The following is a 12,167-nucleotide window of genomic DNA, read 5'->3' as shown; positions in this document are numbered from 1 at the left end:
ACTTTGTTATTGTGGGGTATTTTGTTAAATTATGCTAATTCATTCCTGTTACAATACATCTTCTGTTGTGTAATATTACGACTCCCCGGTGATAATTTACGTGCTGGTTTTTTTTTATCTTTTGAAAAGTTGGGATATTTTTTTATTTTTGGCAAAAGTTGGGGCATTTTTTTTATTCTCCCTAAAATTAAACTTGATATTTTTAATGAATCCTAGAAAAGTGTTTTGAGCAAAGTTAGCACAAGCCCATGAAACACAGTGCTTGCTGAGAGCTTGTGTAAGCAAGATACGACCGTTTGACTCGATTCAAGGCTTTGGTCATATAGCTTTGCCAGAGACGTAACGTGGCTGTGCTCGTATCACGCAGCCTAGTTTGACTGGCTGCCTTTCCGGCGAGGTTTTGACGTAAGCGAGAGGCACCATAACTTACTACAAAAGAACGCACATGATTAACTTTTAGCCAGGGAGGTGGAATTTGAACGTGCCCGTTTTCCATTATGTAACTTACAGCGTTAGACATTGATTTACGGCCAAGACGTCCTGGGTGCAATCCATTGAGGTTGAACCATTCATTAGTAAAATTTGAGTCCGTTTAAAGTCAGGCAACTTCCCTGATCTTTCAACCTATTAAGAAATCTATCAGTCGCTACGATGTGTCGATGGCACGCTGCGTGATCTGCGGAAGAGATAATAGGTGCCTATGTCGTTTTTATTTTATTATTTTGATCAAATTTGTTGTGATTTGTATTTTTCGCCGTTTAAGTGCCGTTAGCTAAACCCGAGGACATTCATGTTCAAAATTTGAACTCTGCAGCTACGATTTGTGAGAAGAATGCGAATGCGGCTGTTCGCTTAAACCTGATTATTACAAACATGTGACTTGCACTGATTTGATAAGATGAAACGAGAAACTATTATTTCTTGCATATATTTATATAATTACTTGCATTACCCCTCCCACTAAGTATTGTATACATTTTTTTTGTCGACATCAGTGTCTGCTTATCTAGGGTTGAAAGGCCTGGTGATGTACACATACAGCTCCAAACCGACTCGATTATTCGCTCTAGCAGGTTTTATCGTCGCATCAGCTCATTTGTGCACAGGAAAAATGTGTTCTTACAAGTTTTCTTCTCGCCTAATCCCCGGCAGCACTCAATAGACAACAAACGTACCAAGGCGCAGCGACTGTCTGGTCCGCGCTCCTTACTCTTCTTCATACGAGCCTTTGAGACTCTGTGGACCAATCTCTTCGTCATTTAGAAAGGCAGGGCGTTGGTTTCTTGCGTCCGAACTTAGGTCTTCTGCGAGTTCATCAAACCCGAAGAAAAGCAATCTTTAGCGCAATTTGTCTTTTTTTACGCTTTCGTAGCTGGTCTACACTCCCACCGTAAAAATCGCTCAGCGCTTACATGGGATGCTCGAAACTAATGGTGACGCACGAGGGCCAAGCGCAGCGAGTGATGCCAATAACAGCGATGGTATCAGGGCAATCCCAAGCTCAAATGCTTCAGGTCTAGAAAGTGCCGCAAGCGTTCAAAGCTACCGATCGAGCGAATTAGATGGCAAGAGATTGAGTGAAAATAATTCAAACTGCACTGACAGTAGTGTCGTACATGATTTACACGATGAGGAGGTGACCATAATGAATGACGATAACGTCAAGTCGATTGACGAGGAAGAAGAAGTCATGGAGGGTTCAATTGACTTTTCAGTGAATCGAGCTACAGTCACAAAAGCAGGTGTCATTTCGTGCTGCGTATTTGTTGGAAGAGTGCGGTGGGGAACAACAGATTGGGAAATTTACTTTGGACAGAAGCAACTGTTGCGTCTGCATTTGAATTTGTACCTTTACTGCCTCCTCACGCACCGAAAAATCATGCGGGGTGTGCCGTTGCCTTGGACGATCTGGCGTGAAAAGCGCGCCGAGAATCGCGTGGCCGATGTGTATGTGGTGCAAGATTACATCCGAGAATTGCTCAAAGACAGGGATTTGCGGAATTCTGAGCCTTTGTTATCGTTTTTAGAGGTGAGCCCATCGCGCGCCATGCTACGACTGGGTCCTTCACTAAAAGAAGGATACGTACACATGCGCATAAACGGACCATTTCAGCTGCCGTTGTACACATGCTTTAATCGAACGATTGAGAAATTGTACCGACATTTGTACCGTGCCTGGATGCGGATTGCCTTCGTATCATCTATAGTGGGGTTTATATTCCCCATTTGTCTTGTCATCATCACGAGTCTACCAACATTTTTCTCCCCACAGAAAGAGTTGGTGGACTCAGATTCTGGCACGAAAGAAGTATCGACGCATTTAAATACCGCCGGAGTTTTCATGGGACTAGCAGTTCTGGCAGGTATAGTTTTCTTGGTGGGGTTTGTGTACAAATTTTTTCAGCATCGACTTGGTGTTATTCGGCGGTGGGTCGTGCTTAAACCTTCGTGTTTTGCTGCATATCGTCATCGAAATGACCGAGAGCCAAGTGAAGTATTTTTGTTTGACAAGAATTTTACAGCCAGGAAGGGAAGTTACCGACAAGGTGTGAGCTGGATGCCTAGTGGACTGGTCGTGGGCAGTAGGGCTGGTGATATTGAGATCGATACGGGACATTACTACACTCGACTTACTGCAATTATCGCTTTATGCGGTGTATGCTACGGTATCATGCGCCTTTCAAACACCATCTACGAATTTGAGTACCTTACATTAAACAAAAGCTTAGGGGAATCTATTTTGGACGCGCCCGGATACGAAAATTGGAATGAGAGCAGCAAAATTGAATATTGCGGCTACTACTTCATCGTCCCTGAAGGTGTGACGGTTTACGCTGAGAGTGAAGAAGAAAATGCTGTGATATCGCAGCTGCAGATGCCATCGTCTAATTCCATGACTGCAAATCTAGATTTCTTTTGGAAGAGCGAAAGTATGGGCTCCAGTTTGAATGTGATTACGAATGCAGTCGGAGGAGGGACGATGGTGAGCGTAGTCAAATCGGTCGATCCCATCAACGATCGTTTTTTTGCGTCAGGCACCAATTACTCACTTCCAATTGTAGGAACGCTTACTCTTGAGGGTGTGATTACGGACGTTGATGTGCAGAGCTTTAGCAATGTTGATAGTTTTTGTGCGATATCTCTTCGCATTGCGCCTCTCACATGGCGATCATATCTCTACTATGCCCTGATTCTATTTGCGGGAGGCATCATCGCGCCGGTAGTTGGTTTCCTGGCCAATTACTTTGTTACATATCTCGGTATTTGGCATCCTCACGTACGTCGAGACCATTGGTTTCGATGCGTGCAGCGTTTGCAGAAGCTAAAGCGTCAGAATACGACCACACGGTTCAATTCTTTTGCACCACAGCACATAAGCTGTATTGACGATGATGACAGTGCAGTTATCAACGCCAAAGCAAAGGCGGCGCGGCTGCCTGTTGCGAATGTATCTGTTACTAGCGCTATCAGTCAGGTCGTAGATTCTGTTGTCAAGATGGAAGCAGAAATTAATTCTCGGATAGGCAATGGGAATCATAGACCAGCTTCTACTCGTGTCGATAGTAGTACGCAGTCGGAAGACTCGTTCGAGATTCCACCTCCACCTCCTAGCTCTGTCAGCTGGCACGTCGATGCAGAAGACACGTATGAAGCGATGTACAAAGCTATTACTACTGCAAAATACGAGATATTAATTGCTGGATGGTGGGTGAGTCCAGACTTGTTTTTGCTCCGTCCTGGCCGAAAGTTACATCCACGCGGCGCTGACGAAGATACAAATGGACAACAAATTAACAAGACGATGTTGCGCCAATTGTTAATGAAAAAAGCTGAGGCTGGTGTCAAGATTTACGTGCTGATTTATCGCGAAGTGAAGTTGGCGCTGACACTGAATAGCGCATACACAAAACGCAGTTTAATGGTGCACCCTAACATTCGAGTACTTCGCGACCCGATATTTCAGATCCAAAGTCTTGGATTTTGGTCTCATCACGAGAAGATTGTTTGTATTGACCAGTCTCTGGCGTTTGTTGGTGGATTAGACTTGTGCTTCGGTCGCTACGACCACCAAGGTCATCCAATTAGTGATCCCGGTGATGACCCGATTTGGAAAGGGAAGGACTACTCCAATCCAATTATAAAAGACTTTGTTCGCGTTAACAAGCCATTTGAAGACTTGATAGATCGTTCCTCCCAGCCGCGTATGCCTTGGCATGATGTGCACTGCAGTATTTCGGGACCGCCAGTGCAGGATGTGGCATATCATTTTATCCAGCGATGGAATTTCGTTTGCTCAAAGAATGACTACCAATTGCGTACTGGCTGGTGCATTTGCTTTCGCTCGCGCCGTTTCAAATTTTTGCCAAAGTGTCTTGTGCCAATGGATTTTAATGGTTGGACGCTGCAGTATCCATCTTCTGACCCATACGAAATGCGCGACGGATCAACTAGGACAACTATTCCCCTCGTTCGAGAGGATTCGCTGAGTATTGAGCCATTTCAAGTTTTGCAATCTGTAAATCCAATGTATCCGTGTACTGCTACAGGCCCTCAATGGCCACCTCCCTTGCACCCACTAAAGCCAGTGCGACCACCTCTCACTAGTGCGTCGACGAATGCGTGCCCTTTAGATGATGGCGAGGTGTTACGTGCTCAGCGCGGTGAGTCAATTCTACAGGTTTTTCACCCGGGCGCCAGTATTTGCAATGTTCAAGTTTGCCGCTCCGTGTCAATGTGGTCCGCAGGAGTGCCTACAGAGGCTAGTATACAGGCTGCATACATGGACCTGATCGCTAACTCGGAACATTTTTTGTATATCGAAAATCAATTTTTTATCTCAGGAATGGATGGAAATGGAATTGTTCGAAATCGGATCTTACAAGCTTTAGTGGATCGCATTGAGCGCGCTGTGCAGCGAGATGAGAAATTTCGCGTGTATGTGGTGATGCCGCTGTTACCTGCTTTCGAGGGAAATATTCGCAGCCATGAGCTTACAAATCTGCATGCTGTTATGCACTGGCAGTTTGCCACTATTTGTCGTGGGCGTTATAGTCTTTTTGAGGCGCTCAAAGGTGTGACGACCAATCCTGAAAATTATGTTGCTTTCTTTGGGTTACGCAAGTATGGGATCATGCCTAATGGGTGTGTATCTACTGAGCAAATTTACATTCATAGCAAACTTATGATTGTAGACGATCGATGCGCAATTATTGGCAGTGCGAACATTAACGATCGCAGCATGAACGGTGATCGCGACTCGGAAATTGCTCTTGTGATAGAGGATATGCAGTATGAGGATGGGGTGATGAATGAGAAACCATACCGACGAGGTGTTACGGCTAGTAAGCTTCGCTTGCAGCTCTTCCGTGAGCACTTGGGACTGACTGACGATGATCTATCGGTGGTGGACCCAACGTCGGATCGCACTTGGCTCGCTATCAAGTCGGTTGCTTCAAACAACACGAAAATTTTTGAGACAGTGTTCGACTGTGCTCCTTCAAACCGTATGCGTGCATTTGTAAACTTTCAGAGCATTGATGTTACACAAATCTTCGAAAATCAGCGTATGAATGTGCTTAAGGTACCCGGCCGATCTCATGTGTGGGATGCGCAGAACTTAAAGGAGGGTGATTATGCACCCTGGACTGATGTCAATGGTGTCCCGATCGCAGCAGATCGCTTAGATCTGTCAGAATTCGAGGTAGACAACTACAGAGACCGAAAGAAAAAATTATTTTCGATGGATCACGATGGGTGGTGTTATGCACGAAATTTCTCTATCTTTCAGGAGGTTCGCACAATGAAGACGGATTACAAGAAACGAGAAAAGCTGCAGCACCTTGTAGCAGATCGATTGATGGCCCAAGTGCGACGGCGTCGGTGGGTGAAAAAAGGCCTGCTCCCACCTCGACCTGATCCTCGAGACAGTTCGTTCAGTGTTGGCAGTGATGACGAAGAACACGGACGTTTCTTTTCCATTTGGCGAAGACTGCAGCAAGGTGACTTTAGCCGCTCCAACTCGGTTAGTATGACTCCGACAAACTTTAGTCAAATGGACTCGAGTGGGGACATTGCGCGGAGCGTCAGTGTCGCAAGCACGACAACAGGCCGTCGTCTGTATCATTCTACTTCTATGCCATCGAACGCTTCAATTGTGATGGGAAATAGCACGTCATCACGACCTATTTTGGCTGGAACTGCGCCGTCGTGCCCGAATTCACCCAGTGTTTCAAGCTTCCAGCACACTCCCCAAAGTCCAGCACTCACAGCTGGACCACACAGTACTCGTACCTCGTCACTTTCGGGCACTGGCGCCAATACCCGAACTCGGGATAACACTCCAAGTGCGCGTGGAAGCTTCTACGGCATTTTTAGTGTTGCAGGCGGTAATCGAAACTTTGATACAGACGACGACTCTAGTGAAGCTGACAGCGACTATGGAGACCATGGTATTCGCGCGTCGGTCAAAAGATGGTACTCCACAATGGACGTACTAGACTTTGGACGTCGCTCCAAGTTTAATGCCGAGTATTTTGACACAGATGAAGATCACGTTCACAGTGACGATCCGTTGCTAGAAGACGGTCGTGGTAGCTATCATGCTCCAATCCGTGACGGTCTACTTACAGAAGAAGACGTAGAAAGTTCCGGCGATGAAGATGCCGACTGTCAGATTGGACATGTCCAAACAGCTGCTACAGTCCGCAAGGAGGATGAAACACGTGCGCGCTTCAAACTATCGGAGATTCGCGGCCACCTCGTAGAGTTTCCGCTCGACTTCCTTGTTGAAGAGATCCTTAAGCCGTCAGTTCTGCCTGCCGACATTCATATTTAAGCAGAGGCTTAGATGACAGATAGTTTAGTTCTTGCCATTTTTTGTTTGAGGTTTTCTTTATCAAAATTACGCTATTTTGTTTATGAAGCTCTAATATCCATTGCTTCATTCCAGATATTTTCGTATTTTAACTTTGGTTTTACCTGACCCAAAGTCGGATTTAGGCAGCAGTCGGTGATTTTTGACATGCGAGCGTAATTCGATTGCGAAGGTTGTTCGGTGAAGGGCTTGCCAAACATTGTGCAAACTAGAAGCTTTGGCTTTGCGATGACAGACGACACACAACAAGTAGCACATGAGTAAATTCAATTGGTTGCTGCCGTCGGCGTGGCCAACGACCACGACCTCATGGATCTTCGCTCGATGATGTGGCTACATGAGCATGAAGTAGCAAAACCTTTAGGATATGTTTGCTAACGAAATTTAACCGCCGTACCCCTCGAGGTCGCTGTGCGCAACGACGTAAGATTTGTATGGATCGCATATGGCTCTAAGACACATGCCATATGCGATCTATACAAATCATACGTCGTTTCAAGCAGGAGTACATTGAATGTGACGAGAATATACTTTATAGCAAGTAACATACATCTGACGAAATATGAACGTGGTACACATTAAGCCGAGAATCATCTTCTCCGAGTAAAGTGCACGATATGGTAAATACCGAAGCATCGAAGACGAGAAAAATATACGATCCGAATCCGGAATACCAGTATTGGGGTACTTCACGATTTGCGACTACGCAATTGGAACCGCATAGACGTCCTCGCGATGACCGTGAAGAAACGTTACCGACTAGTAATGCTGTTGAACAACAGCAAGACGGAGCTCGGGTTTAAATAACCTTTTGTCCAGCACTTCCTTGTGTGTGCGATGGCTGAGGCCTATGTGACCACGATTTCGACGTCTCGTCTCACCAGCACCCCGGCCAAGGCTGCTCAATCCCGTCGAGACGTTCGTTGGTTGATCCTGCCCACGCTTGCGACTGGTCGCCCAAAACGGCTTGGTGGTTTGATGCGTTCAGGCGTGCGGCCAACTCAGAATAATTTTGTTACAAGAAACACGTGTCGCAACGGATTGAGTGGTCGCTTTGAGAAGTGGTAGGCACTCGCTTGGGCATACATACGTCCCAGAAAAAAATCGCGGAAACCTCGTCCTACTGGCCTGCTTCTTAATCCCCTGCTGATGGTGCCGCTCTACTACTCCACCCCTAGTCGGGGACCGCGTGGCTTAAGGATGTCTGTTCCGCGCATTTTGTTGCCAGCCCAGGAACCCTGGTTGGTACGCGGGTTTACCGTCGTGTGTATCTATGCCAGTACAGATCGATGAAAGCGGGCTTCTGCCTCAACTGATGTCGACAGAAATGGTTATCATGGGCAGCAATTTTTTACTTTTACTATACTTTCCATCCTGAACTTGACCAAATCAAGCACTTGGAAATCTCGAGCTACCCAACTGTACTTGACTTGCTGCTGGGATCTTGGCGATTGATAGACGCGGTATCGAATGATACTGTCGAGATATCCCCCCGCGCAGATGTCACTACCGTTCAAGCGGAATTTGTCACATATTCATATAAATCCGGACGCGATGAATCCCTCGCTACGGAGCTCTTTGACAAGTGGTACGACTCAGCGACAGCGCTGGCCTAAGTTCAGTATATGACCAGCTTACAACGCTCGGACCACGAATCTGTGATACTCTTACTGCGATCAATGACACGCGAGAAGCTGCTATCTGAAGGATCCGGTATTCGCTTCTGCAATGTGTCGCGTAGGGAGTGCGCAAGTGAAAATCGAGATCTAGCAAACAGAAAGTCTTCACTTATCTCAACTTTCGTCGCAAGGGTCTTTAGCGCATGTATTCTTTTAAAGATCAAGTTGCGCGATCATGACTTGTGTTGAAGCTGATGCGTCTCAAGCTTGCATCAGCTAGATACAGAAATCGGGTCAAACATCGTTATAACGCTCCTCGGGATGCCAAACAAACTCTCACGATCAACTTGTTGGCCGATCCAGCCTCGATGAAATGAAATACCTCCGGAATGGTGACTTTCCTTCAAACCAGATATCATAGACACTAGCGGCTCTCCAGGCTATTGGCATAGCTCGTTTGCGTCATCTCAGTATGCAGGGCGCAACTAAATTAGAGGGCTTCTTTATACTCCGAGTTTTGGTCAGAGACTCTACCATGCACGGCGCAGTTTACGTTTATGAAAATCCGGTGGGTATTCGGGAGGCTGTCGACTCCATCAAAGCGTGCGCCAGCAGCAAGGTCTGTGGCTCTGATGGGGTCTCTAATGTGGCACGTTGCACTCTGACCGGAATTCTTGCGCCTCTGCTCATAGGTTGGTGTTCTTCTGGCACGTTGCCGACGGGCTTTTGCGAAGCATTCGCATTCTGCACATATAATAGGTAGTGACAAGTGGACTTGATTTTCCACCAGTTGTACCTCTGAACACGGATTACAAGCCGTACGCTATAATTCTTCTGATAACGATTTGGACCAAGGTCTCCACAACTTCTCTCGCATACGGGATATTGCTGTTCAGGGGCCATGGACCGCGACACCATCGTAGCTTTTACCGCCGACCGCGGGATATCTACGTCTTACGATGTGACAATAGGAATCCGACCAGACTGTCCTCTCGCACTGGCATTTTTCATTCTGGCAGCTGGTGTTCTGTATGAGCTCATCGCATCGAACAATCAGTTGCGCGCTTCGTTTGCTTCGTCGCATGCATCCGATTCTCTTGCGCCACTGCATACTCCATCTCTGAGAGCAGCGTACGCATCTGTGACGCTACTTTTGCTTTTGCCATATGGAAGCGCCTTGCTTCAGATTACCACTTGTCGATACAAATCGGCTACAGTAATTCTTTTGGCGTTCAATCACTTCGTATCTCCGAAATTTAGCTAATACATTCATCTTAAGATTACATTTGAAGAAATTGCCGCAGCGTTGTTCTGGTCGCTAACAGAGGTATGTGTACAGTAGTTTATCTCGCGACCGACGATTCAGATCTACCACGTGAGATCCATGGGTTCCCCATACCCCTTTCCATCCAACTTGTTTGATACCTGGGCCACTAGATCTCAACAGTATCCGCATCATTCCTTGTAGCTTTCAGGGCGTTGCAACAGGTCATGGCTTGGCTTTATTTCGCGGAAATCAAGATAACCGGTTATGCCCAGCGAGTTCTTGATAGCCGATATGTGTTCACCGAGGCCTCATGTTCACGACTCGTCATTGTTAACCTACCGATGCTTTAATCGAGTGCTTACAACGGTTTATGCACCCAGTGGATGGAGACACTCGCCCACAGAGGGGTAGCAAGGTTGTAGACCAGCGGTTGAGCGTATTATTGTGAATCTAACTCGATTTATAGGCTGCTTTGCGTCAGGTTGCCGGTCAATCGCAGCTGTAAAGATAAATACTTATCTTTATAGGCTTGACGGTACCTCGACAAACTGCGTCGAAACAGCATGATGAAAACAGCAGGGATGGCACCACGTTGGAAAGCAGAATGGAAATAGCCGAAAGTATCAAACCAGCTCTTAGTGCAATTCACAAGTTCCAAATTGCCCGGGGCGGGAACTCAACCTCCCAGGATTTTTGTGGTAAAGACCCATGACTCCAATTTACTGCTCCATGATTCTGGTCGTCGTCTGCGGACCTCCAACATCAACGACTGTTTCATCTCTGAAACCGACCAACCGAGTTTTGGTTCCGGCTCCCATTCACAGTGTAACCAAGCTTTCAACTGCTGTGTGACACACGTATGAAAGACCAGCATCAAGTGCTGCTCTCTCCTCCTGTACCGAATAATTTTCGAATAAAGAAATTTGGGTCCCGGTCGATCCCCAACGGGAACCACCTCATCCATGACACACGTTCATATGAACAAGCAGACCTCGATTATGTCGAGTCCTTGCATCATCTGGAACAAGTCAAACGGCGAACAAGTGGTTGGATGACCCTGGGGCTCCACCCGCAACCATTCCTCAGCCATGCTGTGCCGCTCTAGGGAACATCCTTCTTGTATTTCACGAGAACACTGCACAAGCTCATCGACGCACCTCGTCACACTAAAGCAGAGTAAGAATTACAGAAGCGAGAGGACCACACACCTATAGAATCCTTTTTTTCGTCAGCTCTCGAAATCATTGAGAAGAGTGATATCAACGACCTCAAACAATGCACCAATCGACAACGCCTGCATTTTCACAAATTCACGTGGCTTCGACTTAGTGGTTTGGATGCTACTAAACAGGCTGGTGCTCTGCAGGTAGGTTGATTTTGCATCGCGTGGTCTTGCCCCTCTGTACAAACTGGTAGTCTTTGGTCGACCCACAATATTGCCACCTCCAAGGGCTTCTTAACGTTACCTGTGCTTCAGATCTTGTGGCAGTAAGCTGTGCAGGAACCTTTGGTCACAATTGATGCTTGGGATTGATCATTTTTGAAGTTGGCCGCACGTGGTCACAGGCCCCAAGCACTCGTTCTTCACGACCTGGCGATTCAACAAGTCGTTGACACAGTCACTTATCGCACGACGCTTCAAAACGCCGGGCACAAACTCGACGGACAGTTGCTATAAAAAATCATTTCTTCGACGCCCCGGATACCACACACCACACGTTCCGTAGCTACACATTTGTTCTATTTGATGTAGGCTTACGTGACAATCCTGGCCCCAAACCGCTGGATTTGTAGCGGTCCGCGTTGATCGTCGATCCGCCCCGGCCGAAGTAGCGTAGAATGCTGCCATGAGCTATGCGCACTCCAATAATCAACAATCAAGTGAAATAAAAGGTCTTCTTACAGGACCTCGAACAGCTCGACAGCATTCATGACCTTGTCTTGCTACCAATGAATTGTCGATGGGCCGCGTTGAAGACAGCGCACTCTTAAACGAAAAGAGCGCGATATTTGACCGCTAAAGAACCACGTTTACGTCAACTGTATTTCGCTATCAGGTAGTTGACTGATGTTGTACTTGGTCTCACCATCGTCGTAGGTCCAACAAGATGGCGTTCGCCATGTAATAATAAATCAACAATTAGATGTGTCACCCATTTCACCGTGTTGGTTGCCCACAGAGAACAAGTTGCCACCATGCTCGCTGTTAAGCCGCCGTGTTGATCCATGAGTAAGTTTGCCATTCTGTAGGCAAGATATTAGTTACATTTATTGTACCCAATACATTTCAATTTTAGTCAATTCTTGGATAAAGTTAAGCGACTCGCAGAATCCATCAAGAACAAGTATTCGTATACTCAAACGCGCACTCTTCGTGGTCGTCTTCTGGTAGCACAGACGATGGTAT

At 46.6% G+C, this 12,167-nt stretch overlaps 7 protein-coding genes across 7 annotated transcripts; 3 read left to right on the top strand and 4 right to left on the bottom strand.

Annotated features, from left to right (window-relative positions):
• Nucleotides 1-181: 181 nt before the first annotated feature.
• On the bottom strand, nucleotides 182-1,030 carry PHALS_14860 (uncharacterized protein). The gene has a single exon (XM_036407103.1). It carries the CDS (start codon nucleotides 518-520, stop codon nucleotides 236-238), a length of 285 nt encoding a protein of 94 aa, XP_036263362.1. The 5' UTR covers nucleotides 521-1,030; the 3' UTR covers nucleotides 182-235.
• A 387-nt stretch (nucleotides 1,031-1,417) lies between these two features.
• Nucleotides 1,418-6,835, top strand: PHALS_02361 (Phospholipase D, Pi-PXTM-PLD; the record flags this gene model as incomplete). The annotated part of the gene is made up of 1 exon (XM_024716849.1): nucleotides 1,418-6,835. One exon carries the CDS (start codon nucleotides 1,418-1,420, stop codon nucleotides 6,833-6,835), a length of 5,418 nt encoding a protein of 1,805 aa, XP_024582406.1.
• Nucleotides 6,836-6,837: 2 nt separating this feature from the next.
• On the bottom strand, nucleotides 6,838-7,281 carry PHALS_14859 (uncharacterized protein). The gene has a single exon (XM_024716848.2). The coding sequence runs from the start codon at nucleotides 7,130-7,132 to the stop codon at nucleotides 6,941-6,943; it is 192 nt and encodes a 63-aa protein (XP_024582405.1). The 5' UTR covers nucleotides 7,133-7,281; the 3' UTR covers nucleotides 6,838-6,940.
• Nucleotides 7,282-7,423: 142 nt separating this feature from the next.
• Nucleotides 7,424-9,396, top strand: PHALS_14861 (uncharacterized protein). Its single transcript, XM_036407102.1, has one exon. It carries the CDS (start codon nucleotides 7,712-7,714, stop codon nucleotides 7,940-7,942), a length of 231 nt encoding a protein of 76 aa, XP_036263361.1. The 5' UTR covers nucleotides 7,424-7,711; the 3' UTR covers nucleotides 7,943-9,396.
• On the top strand, nucleotides 9,395-9,757 carry PHALS_02360 (uncharacterized protein; the record flags this gene model as incomplete). Its single annotated transcript, XM_024716845.1, has 1 exon — nucleotides 9,395-9,757. The coding sequence occupies one exon, from the start codon at nucleotides 9,395-9,397 to the stop codon at nucleotides 9,755-9,757; it is 363 nt and encodes a 120-aa protein (XP_024582403.1).
• On the bottom strand, nucleotides 9,756-11,296 carry PHALS_14858 (uncharacterized protein). The gene has a single exon (XM_036407101.1). It carries the CDS (start codon nucleotides 10,722-10,724, stop codon nucleotides 10,437-10,439), a length of 288 nt encoding a protein of 95 aa, XP_036263360.1. The 5' UTR covers nucleotides 10,725-11,296; the 3' UTR covers nucleotides 9,756-10,436.
• On the bottom strand, nucleotides 11,295-12,003 carry PHALS_02359 (uncharacterized protein; the record flags this gene model as incomplete). Its single annotated transcript, XM_024716843.1, has 4 exons — nucleotides 11,295-11,432; nucleotides 11,520-11,612; nucleotides 11,664-11,777; nucleotides 11,848-12,003. The coding sequence occupies 4 exons, from the start codon at nucleotides 12,001-12,003 to the stop codon at nucleotides 11,295-11,297; spliced, it is 501 nt and encodes a 166-aa protein (XP_024582401.1).
• Nucleotides 12,004-12,167: the final 164 nt, after the last annotated feature.

This window comes from Plasmopara halstedii, assembly GCF_900000015.1.
Source record: "Plasmopara halstedii genome assembly, contig: Scaffold_1898, whole genome shotgun sequence".
NCBI lineage: Eukaryota > Oomycota > Peronosporomycetes > Peronosporales > Peronosporaceae > Plasmopara > Plasmopara halstedii.
Note: the sequence above shows the minus strand (reverse complement) of the source record. Positions and strands in the feature narration are given on the sequence as shown.

What these genes read in the sequence shown, in the direction of transcription:
- PHALS_14860 (XM_036407103.1), bottom strand. Translation starts at nt 520, where the DNA reads ATGTCTAACGCTGTAAGTTACATAATGGAAAACGGGCACGTTCAAATT.
- PHALS_14859 (XM_024716848.2), bottom strand. Translation starts at nt 7,132, where the DNA reads ATGTGCTACTTGTTGTGTGTCGTCTGTCATCGCAAAGCCAAAGCTTCT.
- PHALS_14861 (XM_036407102.1), top strand. Translation starts at nt 7,712, where the DNA reads ATGGCTGAGGCCTATGTGACCACGATTTCGACGTCTCGTCTCACCAGC.
- PHALS_14858 (XM_036407101.1), bottom strand. Translation starts at nt 10,724, where the DNA reads ATGGATGAGGTGGTTCCCGTTGGGGATCGACCGGGACCCAAATTTCTT.